The sequence below is a fragment of the Dermacentor andersoni genome, chromosome 11 (assembly GCF_023375885.2).
Source record: "Dermacentor andersoni chromosome 11, qqDerAnde1_hic_scaffold, whole genome shotgun sequence".
NCBI lineage: Eukaryota > Metazoa > Arthropoda > Arachnida > Ixodida > Ixodidae > Dermacentor > Dermacentor andersoni.
This window is the reverse complement of record NC_092824.1, coordinates 15,686,476-15,711,633: the sequence shown is the minus strand read 5'-3', so window position 1 is coordinate 15,711,633 and position 25,158 is coordinate 15,686,476. Positions and strand designations below refer to the sequence as shown.

At 46.9% G+C, this 25,158-nt stretch overlaps 1 protein-coding gene across 1 annotated transcript in view; it reads right to left on the bottom strand.

Moving 5' to 3' along the window:
• Positions 1–1,782: 1,782 nt before the first annotated feature.
• The window catches only part of LOC126517594 (uncharacterized), a 43,894-nt gene continuing 20,518 nt past the window's right edge, over positions 1,783–25,158 (bottom strand). Inside the window, exons 3-7 of the mRNA XM_050167362.3 lie at positions 23,462–23,656; positions 18,306–18,377; positions 12,660–12,755; positions 7,536–7,779; positions 1,783–4,318 (exon numbers count right to left, since the gene is read on the bottom strand). Of these exons, the coding sequence (XP_050023319.1) occupies positions 4,013–4,318; positions 7,536–7,779; positions 12,660–12,755; positions 18,306–18,377; positions 23,462–23,656 (913 nt within the window). The 3' untranslated portion in view covers positions 1,783–4,012. The remainder of the gene's footprint in view (positions 4,319–7,535; positions 7,780–12,659; positions 12,756–18,305; positions 18,378–23,461; positions 23,657–25,158) is intronic.

Genomic DNA, 25,158 nt, shown 5'->3' with positions numbered 1-25,158 from the left:
ATAAAAACATTTTTCGCCAAATACGTTCTTCTGAAAGAATCGTCTTACCTTGTCTGGCAATGTTTACCTGTGTGATCGACGACGAGTAGCAGCTCGTAGCATATGCAAAATAGGTTTGGGCTCTTGGTCATTGGGCAATTCTTCGAATGCACGCATAAAACCAGCAATGGCAAGCTTTTAAGCAAACTAGACTTTCTCACTTGTGTACGAACACTCCTTTTTCACTAGTTCAACACGCATCATTTTCATTCCCATATCCTTGAAGCGTGTGCAAGTATAGGCGAGTCTCTTCAGGATTGCTTTAGCAGCCAGCACCCTGTTGAAGTCTTGCTCGTTCTTTCTGCGAGACTTCTTCAGCTGGAGCGCCGCTTATCATATAAGGTACAGTGACACTCATTAGCTGCAGATGCACCCTCGGTATCTTCACAGTACACTTAATGGAATGCTCCTCGAAGTGGAGCTCGCGCACAATTTAACGCGGTTGAAACATCTCGGCACAGCAAAAAGCGAGCCCATGTTTCCCGGCATCAAAATCGGCTCTATTTCAGCTCGTGGCTTGCATAACTGTAGCCAAACTTGCAATTCGGCGTAAAGCAAGTGGTGCCCCTCCAACTAGTTTTTCTTTTTTTTCTGTGCAAGAACACTTTTACTGTCCAATTACCGGAACTCCGAGAACTATCGCGGCTACAAGCACAGCGCACCATGCCGTCAGCGTGTTAACAGACTATATAAATGACCGCTTTTGAAAATTGCTCGTTGCAGTTAAGAGGAAGCTTTAGCTCGGGCCCAACTCCGACGCGGCCTATTCAAATACATGTAAAAACGCAAAAACGTTTTTCTGAGATAACCCCTGGACCGATGTTAATGAAATTTGCTGCATTTGAGAGAGAAAGTTAAATTCTAGTGACTGTTGGAAGCGGAATTTTGATTTAGGGCTTGAATTTTGTTAAAAGGATTTTCAAAAATTCAGACGTTTGAAAAAAATAGAAGCACGAAGTTTACAAGCTAATAGCTCTGCATCAAGAACAGATATCGAGATTCTGTAAACAGCATCCATTAGACCATTCAAAGCGGACAAATTTCATATGTCAGTTTACATCTTACGTGAATTTGTTACGTTGTTTACGAAGGTTTTGCAAAAGTTGTAATTGCCATTTTTTCAGGTTCATGTGTAACATATCAATTTTGTCCGCTTTAGATGTGCTATCAGGTACAATTCACAGAATTGCGATATCGTCTTTTCTTGCCGAGTTACGGAGTTGTAAACTTGATAGTTTCGTTTTCTGAAAATTTGCGATTTTTGCCAAATTTTTATAAAAATTTTACGACCTAAATCGAAAATTCGAAACCAACAGTCACTAGATTTTAAGCTTTTCTTTTCAATGCAGCAAACCCCGTCAAATTTGGTGCAGTGGTTGCCGAGAAAAACGAATTCTCCTTTTACATGTATTTAGATAGGAGCACCCGAGCTAAAGCTTCCTCTTAAGAAATATACTTATGCGCTCTGTCAATGTAATTTAACCACTTTCATTCAGCTGTTACCATGAAAACCAATTGTTTTATTTATAACAGGTGTGCGATAACAAGGCTCAAGCAGGTGGCATGCACCTCGCAACAGGCCTCCGACCAGTGCCACTCCTGCTGCTGTCACGACACGGAGAAGCAGCGAGTTACTCCGGTTGGCACAGCTGCCCATCCAGCCAACGTGTTCTGCACCACAAGGTCCGAGGCTGGCTGTGCCCTACAGCTTCATCTTTCAAGAAACCACACCGGCACTACTCATAACTGTCTATGACGTTTATTCAACGACATGAGTCCCCTTCAGTTTGCAACCCTGTAGGGGAGGAAAAAAAAACCCCCCAAAGTACCCCAGAAAAATACAAGGCTACATGGCAACCAGAAAGACATCACGCACATGCCATGCCTTTTTGCTTGTTTCTGACCTCGCAAGCTCTCATCTTCACGTACCACAGAACACACCATCTTTGTTTTTTTTGTTACATGTGGGCATGTGTATGCTTACATTATCTCGTTACCACCTCCTTGACCCACACAACTTCAGAGGAGCAGGTCAAACTCGCTACTTATGTGGCAATTTTACAAGACACCGAAGCCACCATAAATGAAGCAGTGTCTGAAACCTAAACACACTTGGGTCCAGTCGCCACCGACCACTGATCCACGTGCGCAAAATAACGGACACCTCGAGCACGTGAAACAGAGAAGGAAGGGGTACAAAAATGGGATAAAGGGCCTAGAGAAAACCAACAGCACACGCACACGTTGGTATGTTGCAAGAATGTCTCAACCTTTGCACTGTAAATTGTGTAAAGTTTAAACTGCAAGGTTGAGGGCAAAAAAAAAGATGGATAAGGCAACACTTGCCTATCATCACAAGCCACACGCGCACACACACCATAGTAAAGACAAAAATAATCTGCATGTTCTTCGTGTCGCAGCATAAAACAGCAGTCGAAAGTGAGAGCAGCTGTGAGAAAACAAGTTGTCAAACTGCTGATGCAAGTGTGAAGGACTGCTCCGCTGGGTTCACCCACTTCTGTCGGACAATTTCGAACTGACAAATGACATGTCACAACGCACAATCACAGCAGTTGGGAGCAGTAGCCCAAATGCAAGTGAGGTTTTTTTTTTTTTTTGCCTACTGCAGAAACCAAGTCGGCAAGGGATAATGCGGGACGGACAAACTCCGAGTACCAGGCACACTTGGAGTAGTGCTGCCGCCAGCCTGCAGCGACTGCCACCAAATACAACCCAATACGCTGATCATGGTGCCAGCATTTCTGAAGAATTGCTAGGCAATACCTACACCATATGCCCAATTTTAGCCACACATCACGACCGCTGGATTGTGCCATAACCTCCATGCCCGATATTACGTCCCGACAGCCAAAGCTCAGCAAGAGCAAGCAGCTTCATGAAATTCTGACGCAACTAACACAACCAATATGAATTTTGTCTAAACGGCCTTGCACACAGTAGTTAAGTTAATCGCACTCTGTGCCAACGATCTACTAGAAAGAAAAAAAAGATTGATTGTTCGGCATGCAAATTTAAGGCAATCAGACGAAATTTTGAAGCCGACGCAACTTGAGTCAGCGAAGAAAAAACAAATCCCACCACACATCCGCACTGCTGAGGCATCGGAACTGAGAACCGCACAAATGCACCCTCTGGAAAAAAAACTCCAAAAGAACTTGTACTACAATAAAGCACTCAACATTCGTGCAAGCCACATGCAACCATTCTCCTCACAAGGAAATAGGAAGAGGAGGTAAAATAAAGACCCAAGCCCCGTTGAGGAGACAACAGAGGACAAGGACGCCACCACAACCAAACGGGTGTCGCACGACGACCATGGGGCAGGGCCTTCTGCAGAGCAAGAGGCTTCACACGTAAACGAGCGAATCCAGTCACCAAACTGAAAAATTTGTGCGAACTACAATTGAAAAACAAATTCATGAATTGCGCATCTTTTTTTTTTTTTCTAAACGAGACAATGACGGCATGCCCACAAACCTGAAGTATGAACCAAAAACAACGCAGAGAAGGCAGCAAACGTGTGGATTAGGAAGCCACGCAACCAGTCGATGGCCAAAGAGGGGGGAGCCGAGGAGAACGAAGTGACGCAACAATGGGGGAGAGGGTGTAGCGGCACCTCTGTGACAAACTCTTGCCGCCTCGCTCACACACGCATGTCCATAGTCCTCCGGGGAGACGAGCGGGCGTGGCAATTGCAGGGCCGCTGACCGTTGCAGTCTCTTTCTCCTCGGTATTCAGGGGGAGGGGGACTGGAGGGGGGATCTGTCTCACAGCACACACTTGAAAAACAAGGCGAAAGGGGGAGAGGGGGCCAGGGAAGTCAATAGTGTAGCCACACGCAAAACAACAGGACCTCCTGGCCATCGCTTTCTGCACACTGTCGACGGACGGCTCTCGGCACCGGCAGAAGGCAGCGCGCAGTAGCGGTGGCACACAAGACGCCGGCTGCGGCTCAGGCGGCCACGAGCGACGGGAAGTCGTTCCAGTCGTCCACCTTGGGTGCCGACTGCTTGGGCGGCTCACCCCCAGCGCTAGGAGCACCGCCGCCGCCGCCACCACGGTGGTATCCACCTCGTGCTGGCCGCTCACCACCTTCGCGAGGTGGTCCACGGGGCCCACCAAAGCTGCCTCGGCCGGGGCCTCCCCGGCCCATGCCTCGACCTCCGCGGCCACCACGGCCGCGCCGCTGGTCAGCAAAGTTGATCTCGATGTCGACCACCTGGCGCTGCCGGCCTCGACGCATGTATTCGTCTTCGTCCTGCAACGTCGCAGCACCGGGCACAAATGCACGATATAATATGCATGTGTCCCTAAAGCAAGAATAGGTCTGCCATATAGGTCAGATTAGTTGGGAGGCCAACAAAGTGCTCCATGAATTATTTCAAAGAACTGCCTGGTAAGAGCCAAGCACAATCCAGGATAATAAAATATTGATACGCAGCTGCTGCAACAGATGTTGGCAATTGCGGTGTTTGTGGGCCAATTAGCAACCCAAACATACCAAGGAATGCCATATTTGCTCTGTTCTAACCCGCCCTCGATTGTAAAGCACACCTGTCTTTCGCGACGGAAAAGTCCTTTACAGTACCACGCACGTCATTCTTTCATACAGGAATACAACTTTCATTCGGAAAAACAAAGATTTACTCTCAATGCACTAAAGCTGCAATAAAGAAAAGTCGCAGTTTCGCCCGAGACGTGAACATTCGATTAAGATAGCAAATTAGTAGACAGCTATACGAAAAGTAAAAAGTAGTTTTATCGGCCGTATAAATATTTAAACATTCGCTTACTGACTAAATTAACAAGCACGGTGTCATGTGTGCACAAGTAAACATGAACATGTCTCAAGCAATGACCGCGGAAACTTATCAAAACGCTGGAGGGAGAAAGTGCGGTAGCAGGAGCAAGCGAATTGACCTTTGTGCGGCCTCTCGTTTCAACGCGAACGAAGCGACGAGAACACAGCATGCACCGCGCTGTGTTCTGCTGAGCCTAGATGCGTAGACTCTCGTCTCTGTTGCAGATTGCTTTTAGCATAGGGGCCGCGCACGGCCACGGCGTACGTAGCAGCCGCCGGTGTAGTATGCTTCTCCTGTTTGTGCCAGTCCCGCACGAAAGTTTCGGGAACTCCGAACGCCCGTGATGCGACCAATTTCCGTCCATCTCCGCACTTGTCATTGCTTTCCTTTTTAAGGGGGGACACGGGTCTTTAGACCCGAAATATCATAAAAAAACGAATTTCGGAAAATAGCATTTCTCTAATCTACATCTATTATTCTCTCTATCTGCCAAGTTTCCAATCTCGTAAGGTCATATTTCAGGAATACGAACAAATTAAAAAACAGATATGGCACCTGATTTTTCACGTGTGTCGACGCTAAAATGACACACATTCAATGACGCCACGCTCGCGTACAAGTGCCTTGAGGGCGGCCATCTTGGTCTCGTTTGAAAGAACGCGGTTTTGGCACCAAATATCGCATGCTGCTGCTTCGTTCGGCTTGCTGGTTCAATACAAAAACCGGCGGCTAAAATAGATGAAACGGACATTCTCATTCGCTGTCGCATGCACGTGACGAGATAATGCCACGTGATTGGCTGGGCGCACTCCCGAGCTGTCTGCTAGCCGCAGCAGAGGCCCAGGCAAGACGCCATGTTCGATACGATTGTTGTGTGAGTACGCGCGAAGATGCCTCCTCCGCTCCAAAAAGTTTGACTAAGCACAAGTATGAAAAGAAAAGGAAGAAGTCCATACTCAACAACTTCAAAAAACGTCCCACCGCACCCCAAGTCATTTAAAAATGAGCGGAAGCTGACGGCAATTCACCGTCGCCTTCAAGAAAAAAGCGATTGAGTGCGCGGAAGCCCACGGCAACCTTGCAGCACAGCACGAATTTGCAGTACCCGAAAAGAGTATTCGGTACTGGCGGAGGCAGAAGCAGCAAACCAACAGAAAACGTCATTCCGTGGGCGGACCGCAGAACTGGAAGACAAGGTTGCGGAGTTCGTCCGAGAGCTGCGTGTAAGACCGCTGCCTGTGACTGCCGAATGCATACGTTTGAAAGCGGTAGAGATCGCGCACGCCTCTGGACTGGGCAGCGAGAAGCACTCGTCATCCGACTCGAGTTCGGACGACTCTGATCAAAGGCGTTGCTCCGATTCGGAGTAGCACTTGCGCACTTCGTGCTCTTCTGTGTACTGTACACCGGGCCAATTTTTAACAGTATCGCGCGACCATCGACCCGCGTGCTTGTCAGCACCTTATCATCACGGCACAGAGCGTTGAAATAGCAAAAGTAAGCGCACTTGTACACATGCGCATATCTAGTTTGTTTCGCCGCTCAGCGCCGTTAATAAGGTGTTGACAAGCACGCGGGTCGATGGTCGCGCGATACTGTTAAAAATTGGCCGAATGCACATGCGAGCAGCATTTAAATAAATACTGTCACTATTGTGCATGAGTCGAATTTGTTTCAAGGTAAGGGTGTCTTTCGGTACTTTTGCCATCGAAAAAGATTTTTTTCATTTTTGGAATTAGTTGGGGGATCAACGTATATTCCGGTCCGACCTATAGTCCGGTTTTTACGGTAGGCTGAAAGCGCATAAGGTGGCCATTCTGAAATGCTGATGGCAATACGGCAATGCAGATTTAGGGCCGTGCTCGCAATTTTTGGACTCCTTTCATTGGAAAAATTCGCGTTGTATTGGAGTAAATACGGTAAGTGCAGGTTGGCCAACTAGATGAGACACTTGTAGCAAGTATGGAGACCACCAGAGCCATAATGAGGGCACTGGGGCACTATGTTCTTGCAGTCCCATAATTTATGGTCTGTACTGGGAGATCTGCACATCCATCAGCCACGTTTGCACAGAGCCCAAAGACCACGGCACCAGAAGGCCGGATTGTCTAGTCACATCTGGCTACTAGAAGCATCACATTAACGACTTTTTGATGTGTGCAAATGTGTTTAAAATACCAATTTGAATTCCTATACTTCCCATATATACAAATTTAGCTACGCATTTAAAAATATACCGCATATTTCAGAATAATATCAGTGACTGCACACTATTGCTCGTCAATCCGCTCCCCGAGAAATTACTTCGGCAAGTAGACCTTCCAACAGAAGACGGCTAAACTCGGCTTAGCAGAAGCTATATTTTGCCCATCTTCATGCGGCACTGCTGCTGTCACTGATCCCGATCATGCCACTGACCAAATGATTGTTGGCTTTGACTACAAGACAACACATTTATCGTTGCCAAAATGGCAGCACGAATAAGCGAAGTGCAGCTGTTATAGCTACTCCAAAAACCAATACTCATTGCGCTCAAGGGTTTTGAACACAGAACATGGAACATGCTGAAAAACATAGGGTGTCAATCCGGCACTTGTTCGCAAATATCTGAAAAATGGGGCACCGTACAGTAAAATCGTGAAACTTGGTAGGTGTGCCTAAATAAAGGCCTACCTCACTCTCCTCCTCTTCCTCCTCCTCGCCATCCTCATCGTCCGTGATCTTTTTCTTGAGGACAAACATCTTCTTCCACTCGGCCTTCTCCTCGCCACCCTCGCCAGGCTTGCGGATGTTGAAGCTAGCACGTGACCGTTTCATCTCTTGTTCCCGTTTGTACTCGTCCAGGGTCATCTCCTTGGTGTCGTCGATGGCATTCTCGCCCGCTGCACCCTCCTCTCCCGCTACACCACTGTCCTTGCTGCAAGGACACAAAGAAAAACACTTCAGACTCTCGCGTGCTTACAGCTAGTCAGACTAGCCCATTTCAAGAAATAGTCACCTTCTGTCACAGTCACACCTCGTTTACATAGAACCCTCATAAACGAATTATGCTTTACATAAAACAATTTTCCAACACTACTACGCTCAGCGCCAATGCATATACCAAATAATCTATGGCTACATCAATTAAATATAGCCAGAACACTTGCAACACACAAGTTGGGTTTCCCACACCGTAGGTTTGGAAGGTGGTTTTCCCAGATAGACCGGCAGGTTGGGAGAACAAGCGGCTCCGCTAGAGGGAGCAATGCGAAGAGACTAGAAACGACCACTTGCCATCACGTGCTTTGGTGCTTTTCCCACGATTCCCACCAACCTTCCACGAGACTGCCCATTCAGTAGTTCGATTGTGCATGGTGTCGCAGTATTGCTTCGCCTACCTATCTTGGAGGGCGAATGAATGAAATGAACACAGTGTTACAACAAAAACAAAATCATTAAAGTATAATCACGCAAAGCCAGGAACTTGTGATGCCAAGTTCAGTTCTACAGCATACCTCCGATTGCTGCAACACCAGTCAGAACCTTGCCAGCATGGCTACGCATGAAGATGTCGAGGCGGCAGTTTACAAATGCCTTCCTCAATGTCAGGCAGCGAAACAGCCCCGTTTCCAGTTCCATTGAACAGAAAGAGAAGGATTGCGCTTCCACCCTTGACAGGCCTCACTCGGCAGTTCCTTTTGGCTGCAGTGCTCCTAAGGTTGTCGCACCAGTGTCGGCTCAGCAGGCAATGGTGAAAGCCGTGATGTGGCCGTTAACAATGTCAGCAAGTGGATAGAGCAAAATTGGGATGAAATCATGGCAAAGCATCATCCGAGTGATATAGTTTATTGCAACAAAATTATGGACTGCATAAAAGGCCTAGTTCACGATAAAAATTAAGGAAAAAATAAATGAAATGCTTATTATGTCAACACGTTTTCATCTGCTGAATGAATGGCAAATCCCGCTACTTGTGCAACAGCAGTGCAGAAGTCACAATTCTCGTTATCTCGTAATTGGCACTCACAGCGCCAAAAGCCTCGAGATTTCTTCCCCGGCGCAGCCTGGGTGTGCGTCACCTGAGATACACTTTCCACTACTACATGCATACAAATTTCCGGAGATAAAGTGTAAAGCCTTCTCCTTGGCAGATGGACATGTAGCAAGCGTTGAGACCCCCAGTGCCATTTACAGGGCACGGGAGCACTATGGGCTGGCCAAACCTTTCTGTCTGGTCTATCACAAGGGACTCACCCACAGACCCAGTCACATGGGGTTTGTGGGGCCCAGAGACCATTCCCTCACCTTCAGATTAGCAATCAACATCGAGCACCATTTGTATTGATACCGACTCCAAGAGTCGCAATCAACCACATGCACACTTTGCCAGGTGGCAGTTTATTGAATCCCTAGATCACAAGCACACTCGCCAACCTTAAATTTGAGAACACAGTCCACATTCGTTACAAGAGATGACAGTAATCAAAAGAAAGTGGAAGTCCACTCTAACCAAAGTTAAAACTGCAGGATGTGAAGTGCTGTTTCACTATTGAAAGCTGATGGCAACTGCAACAAGAAAAAAAAAAAAAAAACGAATTCGTGCAGTAATCATACGAATGCATTTGTAGCACGGTCCTTGCAGTCAGCCACTTTTTGGATGCTGGCTGTCGACAAATGCCAGTTTCCTCTCAATGGCAAAATCTGCCCCAAGTACATTGCCGCCACCAATGAACGAACCCCAGCTACAATCTGTTTACACACAAAGCAATGGTTGGTATAATAAACTGATGTATTTTATTTCGTGACAAGTGACCCAGCACTACAAAAGGTCGAGCATGGACAAAAGCTGCTTCATGAGGAAAGTTCAACTCAGGAGCTCATGGCTTTTGGCAGCCATAGCAATGCATGCGAGACAGCCCGACTGCACCATGGACTTCGCAGTGTGGATACTGAATAGTATTCTATCCATTTTTGTGAGAACTGATGCGAAGAGAAATAAGGTGTTCTCGAAACTATGCATTTCACAATTGGTGGCAGTTGTTTTTAATGACCAAGGAAATCTCGCTTTGGCTAAGTTCGTTACGAGTATTATACAGTTAAACCTCGCTATAACAAACTGAAATAATAAAATTCTCCATTGAACCAAGTATTCAGTTTCTTATAACTTCTTGTTCATAAACTATCATGTACACTGAACCTTACTATTGTGGGGATGCGAGACTCTTATGCATCCCCCGATATGTTGTTTTCCCGCATAGCTCCCATCTCCTGTAATCCGGCTTCGCCGCGTAGCTTGGTGCAAGTGGCACTCGGTCTGGTTGAAGCACACTGCAAGAGAATGCGCGAGTGTGGCTCTGCTAACACCACCTAACGGCGGGGTTACTTGGGCGCAGAAAAAAAAAAGGATCTTTGGCTCGGGGTCGGCAAGTGGCGCGGATGTTCTGCGCATGCACCAATCCATGCTTCTGCAAGACCGCCTCACGGAGCCTGCGCCGGAATGGACGAACACAGTCATTCAAACGCGCCGCCGTTTGCGTGACCATATGCGCGAACAACCAGGCGTTGGTGTCCAGCATGAGGCGAACATAGTCGCTCGTTATCCGGTCGTGGTGAGTCGGACTTCCGCGATTTGTCACGCGCACATCGGCATGTTTCGTCAATAGCAACTCTGCTACCAGGCATTAGTCTATGAAAGGTGTAATAAATGTCCTTGCGATTGTTTGCACTACTGTGTTGTTCCTTTGTCCCAAGAGCATGGGTGAGAACCCCACATTATAAAGAGGTGTGTTTGGTGTATTTGCTCAATTCTAACGTGCCCTCCATTGTAACGCGCACCAGTCTTCTGTGACCCCCCCCCAAAAAAAGAGTACAATACCACGCATCTTGTCCTTTCATACAGAAATACTATTCTCTCATTTGGAAAGAACATTTATTCCCAACACACTAAAGTTGCGATGAATAAAAGCACAAGTGGAACAACGCCAAGACTTTCACTGCGCCAGGTCACGTGGGACAATAGATATCACTGGTCATCGCTATCAGACAACTATTAACGGACCAAAGCATTTCATCCTCGGTGCCGTCCATGGCATTCGAAATCCCACACTTCTTAATGGCCTTGTTGACGAGGGCGGATGGGATCATGCACCATGCATCTTTCACCCATCCAGCAAAGTCCTGCAGTGAGGCACACTTCATTCTATTGGCGGGCGTGAACTCGTGGCAGCCACTGACAAGCCATTCGGTGTAGAGCACCCGAATTCTATCATTCACTGGCTTGGTCAAACAAACATCAAGCGGCTGAAGCTGCGATGTCATGCCGCCGGGTATCACGACAAGGTCGGTGTTGCATGCAGCCAGCTTGTCCTTGATACGCTGGTCAAGGTGGCACCTGAATGCGTCGAGCACAAGCATTCCACGCAGACCCAAACTGCTGCCAGGTCTCTTCCGCCAGACTATCTATGCAGTTTGCGACCAAGTCCGTGGTCATCCTAACTTTTTCATTTGCACGCACCCTCATGCCACTCAAACAATTCCTTTCGGGAGTGTCTTCCATATGAAAACATACGGGGACAGCTTGTGCCCATCCGCAGTGCAACAAAGCATTGCGGTGACTAGTTTTTTCGTGGCCGGAAGACAGAACACGCACTCGCTTCACCCCCTTCTCGATGGTTGTGGTGGCAGGCATGTCGAAGTAGAGCAGCGTCTGATCGGGATTTCGAATCTTTCGAAAGTGGTAGCCCGTTTCTATGGCACAACTTCAAAACGAACCGCTGAAAACTGCAATTTCTCTTCATATTCTTCGGGCAATTCCTGGCATATCCCTGCCCACCTTTGAGGAAAAAATCCTTTTCTTTTCATAAAATTTGATAGCCAGCCCCTGCTTGCTTTGAAGTCGCCCCCCACATTAGCACTTTCTGTAGGGCTAACGGCGTCACCCATACTTTGAGCAGATTGGTCGTCACAGGCCGCCATGCTGCTCGCTACTCTTGCACGTATTCCGCAAGCAGCTCTTCTATTTCTGCAAAGCAGTGCTGCTTCGGTCAACTGAGACCCTTCTTTGCTGCATTTCTGGCAAAAATCCTCTCCTTCTGTTTGCGCCAATCCCACACTCAAGTTTTGGGAACTCCGAATGCCCGTGATGCGGCCCGATTTGTCTGTCTCTGCACACGTGATCACTTTCCTTTTAATTGTGGCATCACGATGAACTCTAAGTGTCTTCGCAGTCAGCACATCCATGCTAACTGAGCAAATGCCAAAAACCGAGAGACGGACTAACCTAACCACACGTATTACAGCACATGGAGGAAGCTACGGCAGCTAGGCTTTAAGTGCATACGCGGTGGCCATTTTGAATTGCCGATGGCGATATGGTAACGCAGATTCAGGGACATACTTGATTCTAGTGCTAGCAATGTTTGGACCGGCTGTATCGGGAAAAAAAGTGCAAGTTAGATTTGAGTAAAGAAGTGCACCGATTTAAGCATCTGCTATGTTATGAAATAAAGCGTCCAGAAAAGAGCAAGCAGCAGGCGTCGGTTGAAAAGAGCCGTAGAGAAAAAAAGTGACTTCGCAATCCGCTAGCGAGCTGCACATGCCACGCATGACTGCAAAATTTGGCTCAAATGTTCACAGCAGCTATCCGTGGACTCCACTTTTCACCAAGCCCGAGGGGTGGTTCAGGACACTTAACAATCAGTCCCATAGCACCTGAAAGATCACAGCAGAGTTTCCCAGAGTGATTTTTGAAGGAACTATGTGAGCCAGCACAGTGAGTGAACACCAGGGGAGGGAAAGACAGCCGCGGATACCAACCTCGTGTCCGCTGCATTCTCACCGGCCGCCGTCTCGTCCCCACTCTTCTCCGCTGCTTCCGTCGTGCTCTCTTCGCCAAAGGGACTCAGCTGGACTCTGCACAACAGGAGAAAAGCACGCGCACACACTGCACTTAGTGCATTTGCATAACTTGCTCAACACAGATGGTACAATCAACACAAAGGTCCACAGGAGGATGGAGTATTGATGTCATCGCGAGCAGCTGGAAAAGCATACCAGCAGACTTCACAATTTGTAAAACCTCCAGGCAGGCAGGTCGGGGGAGGGCGGGTGAGCGTGACAATTTTTTTTTTGGCTGTTTCTTTCACGGACAAGTAAGCAGTTCAGTAATGAGAATTTAAGTTTATGGAACAACTAATAATGACAAGCGGCAAACCATTTCTGAATCACAGTTACTTTTTTAGCAACTAAACTGTTGTAAAATACACGTGCTTCAAAAACTTGTTAGTATATAAACCTGCTCGAAACAATTATCACTCTTGAATACTTTCGTCATCAGAAGACTTGAAAGAGAAAGTATGTAGACGGACGTGTGTACATTTATGCAAATAGAGATACTTTTTCGTAAAGCTTGACGCAGCATTCGTAAAACGTGCCAAAATTCGTATATTTTATTAGAAATTCAGGATAGTTGGCAGGTATGGGGACAAGCCAGTGTTTCGACAACGGGACAAGAAATATTGGCTTTAGAGAGGGGGCCCCTTGGACCACTGCCGATCAAACCACAAATGTACCTCACAATAGAAGGGAGGCCACCTTCAACGCGGAAAATAAAGCAAAAGCACTGTAAATTGGTTGTCCAAATAAGCAAACACCGCAAGCATTGAAGCTCCTGTACAGCAGTGAAGCAAATGGCATGTTCCAATAGGCAAGCTAGGTGCCAGGCATGAGTGCTTTCCCTCGGTTTAGTTCCTTACTAAGGGAGGCACAGCACGAAAGTTTTTACCAACTTCAAGCACATAATATAGGTGAGCACAAAGGGTCTCCTCAACTTGGCTGCACTTATGAACCAGCTCCGAATGCCATGCACAGAGCTGCACAAGTTCACACCGTGCGAGTGCAGCGCTAAAGGTGCGTGCTTTGTGGCCCCCTGCAAATGGAGCACAAAAGTGTGACCTTGCACGAGCTTTGTAATCTGCCCTGTGAGCGCTTACCACGTTTACCAGACTTGTTCAACGCTCACCCAATTTTTCGTGGGTGTAACGGAAGAAAAATAAAAGTGCACCTGAATGTACCATGCACCTCAACACCCTTGATTTAGAAAAGAAAAACACAGCATGCACCCAAGGTTTGCTATCAGAAAACCCACCCCCATCCACCCAGCTTCTGCACAAGGGTCGGCCACCAGTATCAGTGCGTGAATATTGTTGGCACAGCTTGCAAATTGCAGCCCCGTTTCTGTGCAGTGTTAAAGAATTTTAACGGGAACAATTTCGAAACAACAATGTCTTGTTTTTTTTTTTGAGATACGCCTGCATTTGGAACAGTGGCTGAATTCATAATTTAAATGGTACACGTGAGACTACTCCCATCGTTAGAAACCAACTACAAAGGGAGTTCATGGCGCACTTTTATGTTACACCTTTCAGCCACTCGTTATTCAGTTTATGCACAGTAGATCTATCTCCATGTGGTGGCAACATGCTTCGTGATGGCAAAAATGCCTAGCATTTGTTCTGAGCCTGCCTGTCGGTCAAGTTATGAAGTTACATTACTGACCTTACTAAGGAGAGTTGCACATCACTAACCTTACTAAGAGTAATTTAAAGGCTACATTTACTATTTCTCTAAACAAATTCCCTAATTAATAACAAGCAAAGCTAACTAAACTTGCAACATAATGAACTAAACCTTCAAATTCCAAACCTAAATAAACCTAACAAAGGTAACTGAATTACCTAACCAAGCTAATTACCTAACTACATTAATCAACAAATAACTACCTTAACTAATATAACCTACAGTAATTAATTATCCAGTAAACTAACTTAACCTAACCAAACAATAAATAACCTAGCTAACTAATCTAACTACGCTAACTACATTCAATAACTACAGTAACAAAACTAACTCAACTAAATAAACAGTGACTAACAATAGTGATTAACTGGTCTAATTACCTAACTATCAAGGTAACTAACAAAACTGGTCTAATTACTGAACTATATTCGCGGACAACTTTCTATGGCTATGAAGGGAAAGCTACAGGCCCATGTTACCGCGCCAAGTAGTCTGGCAGAGCTTGACAGTGCTTTAGGTGGATCGGAACAGACGCTCAATCGATTCCAGCTTCCACACGCAACGGTTTCGCATTTCCCCAGACGTGGAAGGAAAAAGCCGCAAAGTACGCGTTTTTTATTTAACTGTTGCTAATAAGGCAGGCATGTTCTCTCTTCCCTGGCCTTAACTACCGCAGAGTACCGAGCTCGCAGTGTTAAAGAAAGGAAATGCAGGCAAGACATGATTATTGTCGTGGGACAAGGCACGGCCCAAAGGGTGTAAACTTTTTAAGAGTGCCCCTACCACTGCTTTTTCCACCTCTGCAAAAAGCACCTTTTAGGGTGCCCCATCTTTGTCCCAAAACGATATAATCACTTATCTTGCTGCCTTTCCGTTCTTGAACACTGAGCCCCCCTTACTCGAAGGCATAAGGGCATGCCTGTTATCAGCCCATTCCTGACAGGAAAGTAGCAGGTGCCCAGTTTTCAAGAAAGAAAATGCAAGGGAGATAGGTGCCTGGGGACAAGATACACCCCAAAGGGAGCAAACTTGTGCCTGCTATACCCTTGGGAGACAGCCAAGGAATGCAGCTGCCTCCCTACACACACAGGACAGTCAATGTGCTCCCAAAGGACGCAGGCGAGGAGGCCACCATTGTGAGGGCCACCACACCGATCAATGCGACTTGGGAGGGACGTGCATCAGTGACACACCGGCTCACAGGCAACTGGATGGCAATCAAGAACTGTCCGCACAGCACTGGCAATAAGCAAGCCTCAGAGCAAGGTATGCACTGTCGTACTGGCCATCCTGCGCTTGGCATTCAACATTGGATCCTTGTTGCTCTTAGCACGAAGATAATCGTGAGGGGATTCCCTTTTGACACAGTTCACGCTCCGAGCTCCTCTGTAAAAGCGGCGCAACCCCTTCGGACTTCTCTCGCATCATCGTGTCAAGTGCCTGTATGTACTCCCCTTTCGGCAAGGTCACGGTGCAAGCTGCAACCACTGTCCGAGGATGACAAGTGCACCCGTCAAAAAATTCAACGGACCCATGATCATTCAATGTGGCTTTCACTACCACACAATTCCAGCCATAACGCAAATCGAAATTGAAGGGCCCCATCCTGAAATTGCACTGGGAAATTACGAGGGATGTCACAGTGGAGAAACTAACTTGTACCAAAATACAAGAACATGACTGTTTTGTGCTTTCGGTTCCCACCAGGAGGATTTCAAGCTGCAACCTCGTGCCTATCAGAACACAACCATAACCCACAAATCACTAATGAAAATGCACAAGGGAGCAAAGTGACAATGCTTTAAGGGGGGATGAGGGTCCTAAAAAAGAAAGCTTATTTGTTAACCCAATTTGATGAAAACTGGCATGCGTGTGCATCATTGAATGGACATCTCAAATCTACAAACAGATTTAAAATATGTCATTTAGAAAGGAGGTTATGACAAAATCCCACATTGTAATTAGGTCATTTCTTACGGTTCGTTATGATAACTTAAAATTCAAAAACGTACTTTTCAGAACTATGTGGTTCTTCTTAAAGACTCACCCCACAGGCTAATGCTTATTAAATGTCAATACAGCTGTGTTATTGATCAGAAATAATTTTCAAATTTTTTAAATTTGAAAATCTGAAGTGGGGGCGTAGACTTATAATCGAAACCAAAACATGGCACCGCCAAAAAAGCGAGTCCAACGGGAGCTACAACGTAGTTACAATTTTATGTTTGCTCTATGGCCCTACCCGTAGCTTTTCGCTATCCCGTGTGTTTGTTCGCATTTCGGAAGGGTTTTTCAACATTTTGGAGAGTTTTACAGTGCGCGCAACATTTATAGGGGGTGTTGATAGTTGATGGAAGCGCCGCTGTTTCCATTGGCGGCGGCACCCTCAGAACGGCGGCGCTTGCGGGGAGTATCGGTAGTTCATGGAAGAGCAGACACCACTCGCGGGTTTCTCTTTCCCTGTTGAAATGGATTGGTTTGACGCATTCCTCTTGACTGCCGGCTACCTCCCTTCAGTTGATAGTCGGCGCTCGTGTTGTCCACTTTTCTACTCTTGTGTCCTGTTTGCACGCCTCACTTTTTTGCATAATGAATCCTTACCAACTAGCTCAGCTTTCTGCCGTTCTAAGGCTTTAGAATAAAGCTCTATTCTTGCTGAACGAAATAAAACCAGATTTATTAAAACTGGTTCAGTCAGACATGACCAAAACATGCGTACTGCAAAGGCACGTGACAAAAAAATATGAGTCACTTCACGGTGTTCAAACAAGAAAGGCGGGGTTAACAGAGGGGCCCGATTTTTATTAGTCATTTCATAAGAAGCCAATAAAAGTGACACCAAGGACAACATAGGGGAAATTACTCGTGCTTAATAAATGAAATAAACGATAAATAATGGAAATGAAAGCATATGAAAAAACTTGCTGCAGGTGGGGAACGATTCCAGAACCTTCGCATTTCGTAAAGCATAAATACCCGGAAATGTAAATACCCAAGAAGGTTGATGGGGAAAAGGCGCCACGGTAGCTCAATTGGTAGTGCATCGAACGCGAAATGCGCGATCGTTGCCGTGACACAGACAGCGGCATGGTGCGACAGAGGCGACGACAGCAGCAGCAGCAGTGACGACGAGATTGGCAGTGGCCCACCTTTGACACCGACCTTCACGCAAAGTGCACCCTTGCCAATAGAGTTGCTCACCGATTTCATGCACGCTAAATTATAGCCGCCAGTGTTCGCGCAGCTGCTGGACGCGATGCACATCGCAGTTGTGAACCTGAAAATTCCTCAAAAGCAAGTGCAGATTTCTATTTCAGCGCGCCTGATGCTTGACACGCTCCTTAGAGGTATAAATTAATGTTTGAATTTTCACAGCCTACTTTGTACAACGGCAATCGCCTCCAAGCGTAGTATGAGGCAAGGCATTAGAGATTTTTTCAAGCCAATCTAAGCCTCATATTTCTTTTTTGGGGGGGAGGGGAGTGAACGAGTCTCTTGGACCTTTTTATTTTTCGGACTATTTTTCTGGCACTGTGAGGAATTTTCTTGAAATTTTCTTTAAAAGAAAAGGTGAGTGTTAGAATTGGGTAAACACGGTCGCCGATTTTCTACAATGAAAATAACACGAGGCCCGAGTAGACAGCATACAAATGCATGACATCACAGTGAACTGGCGAGGGATTTTCAAGGCAGTACTGCCACCAGTCTCGTTTTTTAGTCTTCTAGCGTATCAAGCATGTTCTCGCAGTAAGAGCGACTGTTTTAGTATTGCGGAACAACAATTTACGAACACAGCTCAAATCATTTTTCTCTTCTGTGTCTCTTTTAAAGGTCTCCTTGATCATTCTACTAATCAGAAATCTGCACACAGCAGACGACACTCACTCCAAGTCATCGTTGACTGTTCCCCAGTTGTAGGACCCTTCGCCACCTTTCTTGTCCACAGGCTTCACTCCACTGAAAACAGACAACATGCACGTGCTATCAGCACACAAGCCAGCACATACATGTTAACGAAATTACCAAACCACATGCAAAGGCATCACAATGTAGCGCCATTACAGCTATGCATGCTTTCTCTCCACATTTTCAGTTTTTATAATGAAAAACACTAAAGTCCCAAAGGAGCACAATGAATTATTTCTGCATTTCTTATTCAAAAAATTTGGTTCAGATATTGCCCACAAAGATGCCTTATTTTATCCCACATTTTTGTTGTCAAATCAAAACTACTTAAGGGGGTACACGGGTCTTGGAGACGAAAAAATCACTAAAAAGTCGATTTTTCAGTTTTGTTATTTTCGCAATCTAGACGTCATCACGCGCTTGTCGACAAAAAATTAACGCGAAATAACGCGTCTTTGGGCAAAAGAACGCCGTATTTATCACGCGAGACGCTCATTTTCATCTGCAAGACGCACCGAAAACGTCCCATCTTGCGCCGCTCGCAGTTTCGAAACCGCTCAACGGAGCGCCGCCATTTTGGTCTCGTTCGAAAGCGTGTGCTTCCCGCTCCCTTTCCCGCCGAAAACGGGCATTCAAGGTTGCTTCAGGAGGGAGCAACCAGGCAACAACGAGAGAGACAATCCCGCCATCCTGTTGGTCCGCGACCATCACGTGACTAAATAGCGCCTTCTGATTGGAGCGCGGAAACGCCGGGCGTCCGCGCCGGCGACGCCATTTTGCCTCGACTATCGCTCAGCGTGAACGTATTCAGTCAAGATGCCAAACCGTGCACGGAAATTCCGTACAGTGCATAAATTTGGGAAGCGTAGAAGAAAGCGCGCGGTGCAGCGAAAAGATGCACCGGAACTTCCAGTGACGTCTGACGACCTTATCGGACCGGCGGACTTGCAGGCGCCGCGGAACAGCGGTGTAACTGAGGAGTTGGGTGCAGCACAACGGGAAGAGGCGATCGTGATGGATGACGGCGTTGGCGCTCGGCCTGTGCTACGGAAAACGTCGGTGCCGCTCGCGATGTCGACGGCGGACCGTGAACATACAGCGGACACCCCTGATTGCGGAGCGGCGGTCGTCACGGGCGCGTGTGCTACGGAGATGCGCACTCGGCCCGACCGCGCGAGAATCGACACGGCATATCTCACGGCGGTGGAGCGAGATCAGATCGCGCAACAAGCACTGGATAAAATAGCGGAACTCTCCTCAGTTTCAGCGACGGAGCGCAAAGTGAAGTGCCTAACAAGCGAGCCTCGTCTGGAAAGTGCGTCGACAAAAACGTACACCATCGTCGACCTCGACATGGTGAACTGTTTACTAAAAGTTGCTGGTTGCCGAGTGTGCCGCGGAGCGGTGACTATCGAGCGGGACTCGCGGGAGTACGGCATTGCCGTGAAGCTGAAAGTTCTGTGCAGCAACTGCGGCGAAATTGACACGAAATGGAGCTCGCAACGCGTTGGTGGCACTGCCAACTGCAATCCTTTCGAGATCAATGTTCTCGCGGCGCGTGCCGTACAGAGCACGGGAAACGGGCAGACTGTGCTTAACGATATTTTTGCCGCTATCGGGGTTTCGCACAGAGGCCTTCACAACAAGACCTATCAGCACTATTTGAAATCAAAACTAAATCCAGCTGCAACAAGTGCCTGCACTGAGAATATGGCTAAGTGTGCCACTTCGGTGAAGAATGTATACCGAAGCCTGAATTTTGGAAATGCAGGTAATATTGCAGTTTTTTTTGATGGCACTTGGCACACTCGGGGACATTCATCTCACATAGGAGTGGCCACAGTGATAGAGCTTTTTTCAGGCTATGTTTTGGACTTTTTTCTGGCTATGTTTTGGTCCTTTCGAATTTCTGCCTTGGCTGTGAACTTGGCCCGAAACCAGGAACCCCAAATTATGCTCACTGGAAGTCGCAGCATTCATGCCAAAAGAACACGTCTTCCAAGGCAGGCCAGATGGAGGTGGAGGCAGCACTAATTTTATTTCAGCGCTCGCTTTCCCTTCATGGCCTGAGGTACACAACCATGCTCTCCGATGGTGACAGCAGATCATTCAGTGCCATTGATGAAGCAAAAGTCTACGGCTTCATACCTGTGGAAAAGGAAGACTGCACAAACCACGTGCAGAAACGCATGGGAACGGCGCTGCGGAATCTTGTGCAGAAGCAGAAAGCGGAAAATGGTGAGCGCATCAGTGGTAAGGGCCGCCTGACAGGAGACCTCATAAATAAGCTGACAAGTTATTATGGTTGGGCGCTCAAATCACATTCGGGAAATGTGGATGAGATGCACACAGCAGTGTGGGCTACATATTACCACGTAACCTCAACTGATGAGAAGCCCAACCATAGCTTTTGTCCCCACGGCCCTTATTCATGGTGCAAATATAATGCAGCCATTGCAAAGAATGAGCCCCCCCCCAAAAAGCAGATACAATCTGCCATATGCTGTAAGCAATGCACTGCGGCCAGTGTATGAGCGCCTCTCTGATAAGAAGCTCTTGCAGAGGTGCCAGAGAGTGAAGACACAAAATGCCAATGAATCGCTGCACTCGATCATTTGGAGCCTGGCGCCAAAAGAAAAGAATGCATCACTGTTTGCTGTTGAGGCTGCCGTGGCAGAAGCTGTTACGCGGTTCAACCTCGGAAGCCACCAGTCTAGCTCGCACATACTCAGTGAGCTGCATGTGCAACAAACTTGCGCAGGCAGTAGGCGAGCATCCGAGAAAGACAGTCGCCGTGTGGCCAACGCAGACAGAAAGCGCACATCATCGGCAGCATTCCAGGAAGCCATCAAGAAGAGACACAAAGAAAAGCCTGCTTCGGACTATTCTCCAGGAGCATTCTGATTCATTGTAGTGGTGAATTCTATGATTTTGTCCCATAAAAAGTATTTTTCACATTGCTAAATGTTTTTTGCGTTTTTCTCAGATCATGATTTTCGCACGCGCGAAGATTTGGGATGTGCACTGTGTCTCTGTTAGTTCTTCGATTTGCACGATTCTTTTTTTTCCTGAATGCTAAACAGTCGGAGAGTGCAAGAAAACTATAATATAGTATGCTAGTGCAATGCAACTTTTTCAAATCTTGCAAGAAGTAACAACAAAAAATTTTCTTCCAAGGTTGCTAATTCAAAATTTGATAACGTTGGCTAATATGTAGATAGAGATACAAAACTTTATATGTGCACTCTTCAAACATTCAGAAACATACCCAGTTAATTTTAGGTCTCTCAGTACAATAAGTTTCTTGAAAGTCACATCCCAAATTTATAATACTAAAGATTGCATAACTTTTTTTTCATTAAACATAGAAAAAAACTGATTGCATATTTGCAATCAGCTCACTAAACTGAATATAAGCTGTAAGTTTCAACTCTCTAGAGTTAACAACAATAAAGCTCTGCTCGTGCACCAGGTCCCCCCTTAAGGGGGGACACTGGTTTTAGAGACAAAGAAATTGTGAAAAAACCTATTTTGAAAACGGTATTTTAGGCATTTCCAACTATTATTCTATCACTCCCCCACATTTTTAGCATTCTAAATCAACGTTCTAGCCGTAATATAAATGTTTGGCACCAGTGTTGGCCAAATATGAGCCAAAGTTTCCGTAATGCACTTTTTCCACAGCGCGCGACGGCCCTCGCAGTTGTTCGGTCGCGCCGACCCGTACATCGTTTGAAAGAGCAGTCCCTCGTCTTCATTTTCCCGCCACCAGCGGCTTCGTCCGCACATTTTGAGGCAATTCCACCTCAAAAAGATGACCCAATGCAAGCTGTAATTGGTCAACAAAGGCACGTGACCCTCAGCTGGCCACGCCATTGGCTAGACTGGTGTTGTCTGCATCACTCCGCGGCCGCTGCGCACATGCCGTGCGTGTAAACGAGGTTTCCCACACTGACAGTGATGTTGACCTAGACTCCAGCGTTCGCTACGAAGTTCAAATTTAAAAGAAAAAGAAAGGAAGAGCAAGTCAGCGTACAACGTAGAGAAATGACACTCCGTCGCGCCGTTTCCTGACGACATTGATAAGGCGCGTTTATAGTCCATTATAGGCACGGGGGGCGAGCATCGCTCGACACGGGACACGGAGTTCGCTGGCTGCACTAGGCTGTACCAGCGTGTCGAACTATTGGTCTGACGATAGACACTGTTCTCGCCAACGTGGCGTAACCTGTGCACCCGCTCACACTACGTCAGACTATATTTAGCCCGCCCGCTCCCGCATTCGAGCGACGCCAGAGATACTGATGGCGTGTTCGGCCTAGTCCCCCAAAGCGCTCCTGACAACGGTCGCATTTCATCGACATTTCGGCACGATGCTACTATTCTGCATCGCCGTATTGACAGTGAAGCTCAAGGAAAACTTCAAGCATTAGCGTCAACTCCTGCTACTGACCGAAAATCGGAACTACTAGATCATGTTGATGACACTGCTGCCGGGACAAACGAGATGCTGGCTACGTCTGCCGAGCATGCATCTGCTGGAAATAAATGGTGGGGTTCTACGGGCCAAAACGACGATCTCATTATGAGGCACACCGCAGTGGGGGACTCGGAAAATTTTGACCACCTGGGGTTCTTAACTGTGCACCTAAATTTAAATATATGGGTGTTTTCGCATTTCGGCACCATCGAAATGCATCCGCCATGGCTGTCTCTCTACAATAGGAATTTCCCAAACGGTTTTCCTTCTCGGCCTTTTCCGATAAGCAGAACCAAAGGATGTACCACAGTGTCAAGCCCCATTATTTTTTTTCCTTTCCTGCGCCGTTGCACTTCCCGCATTGTACGGCTAGTCATGGTGGGCGACACAGCACGAGCTGCGAAGAGGCACTTGTGCGTGTGAACGTGAATCCTTCTGGGAGCAGCCGTCCTCAAGAGAGAAGCAGCGCAGAGTTGTTTGGTTTGAAACGAGCTGTTTTTGAGGTGTGCGGTGCTATAATACTTTACAGTCACATCGTCAGCACGTCATGTGTACGCCATGCTTGTTTGATAAAAATGGCAAAACCTGCCGTTTTTTAAAAGCCGGAAGAACGAGCAAGGACACACTTGGCCAAGCAGTAAGCTTTTCCACTCACCTGCGATCGCTGCCACTCTGCCGTTCAAATTCCCGCTTGCCACGCCCGTCGTAGCCTCCCCGACCGCCAAAGCCACCACCCCGGCCTCCCTCGGGTGCGAATCCACCGCGGCCGCGGCGGGGAAATCCGCCCCGACCTCCAAGGCCACCGCCCCCACGGCCACCTCTCCTAATTTCACCATCGCCACGGTCCCTGCTATGAGAGAAAAATGCAGAAATCAGCACCCCTTGCAACTTCTAATAAACTGAAACATCCCAACCATTTTGACTCAACTACACATAACTCAAATAGTGTTCTACTCATAACGAAATAGCTCGCCTCCACAAAGTTTGCCATAACAACAGTATATTTGTGGTGCTGACTTTCATCACAGTTTCACCCACCCACCAACTCTCATAAAATTGACCGCCTACAAGAGGTTGATGTCCCTCGCTGTAATATCGTAACATCCTCATGTGCTTTCTATCCGGAAACCTCCTTAACATGGAGTTGTGTCTCATAGCCAGTCAATCACAGCCCTCTTCAAATCTTGTTGTACTGAACGTATTACACTGCTTGACTGCTTCACGATTTTGTATTGATCAACATGCATTGCCTTAGTTACGTTTGTGCTTTTTATCTTGTGCATGTTGCACAAGTTTTTAATTTGTGTGTTTTCATTATTTGCCTCTCACTTCTGTAATGCATAAACCCCAAGGGTACAAACAAACTGGTAAGCCATTTCAGCAAGAGCTCAATTCAGCCCTCATTGTCACAGCAAAGAAAAAAATGACGTTTCACGCGTCTCCGTTGCGATCATGTGGCGAAACCGACAGCGCCAAAGGGGCGTTGCCGCAGTCTGAGCGGCGCGCTGAAGCTAGCAGTCAGTGCTGTTTATCTCCCCAAGAAGGTAGCACAAATTTCAAACGCTTCTTGTAAGTGCTAAGAGGTGGCAGCACCTCCCGGTGAGAACACAGTCATTATGGCACGAAATTTCAAACGGAAGGTTGGAACCGTACCCGTATGGCAAAGACCTTGCGGGACAGAAAACTGCCGCCGTACATGTACGGCAAAAACCTTCAAAGGGTTAAGAGACAAAGAGCACTGTGGATCAGAGAGCAAACAGGCATAGCCGATATTCTAATTGACATTAAGAACTGGAGCTGGGCAGGTCATGTGACGAGTAGGTTACCATTAGGGTTACAGAATGGGTGCCAAGAAAAGGGAAACGCAGTCGAGGACGACAAAAGACTAGGTGGGGTGACGAAATTAAATTCACAGGTGCTAGTTGGAATCCGTTGGTGCAGGACAGGGGTAATTGAAGATCGCAGGGAGAGGCTTTTGTCCTGCAGTGGACTTAAAAGTCATAGCTTTGGCACCTTTAAGCATTGATTAATCTGTAGAAAGTTCATACGGAATTACGAAGGACACCGTGGTAGAGTGCTTTAGACTGGCTAACTGGGGTTATTGTAGCCCTTTCTCCACTGAGGATGAAACAGGCTTGTCATGGAAGTTTGTACAGTAAAGCTACAAAATTGAATAGAAGCTTCACCTTTATGATCCAGTTTGGCTTCACTGCACTGGTTTCTTTTCTCCGTTTCTTTTTTTTTTTTGACGAATTGCATGAAAGGAGGTTAATAAATTCACAGAGACACCGATGAATATAGTCAATTTTGAAAGCACCATGTCCTCTACTGTGTGGGGATGCGCGACTCTCA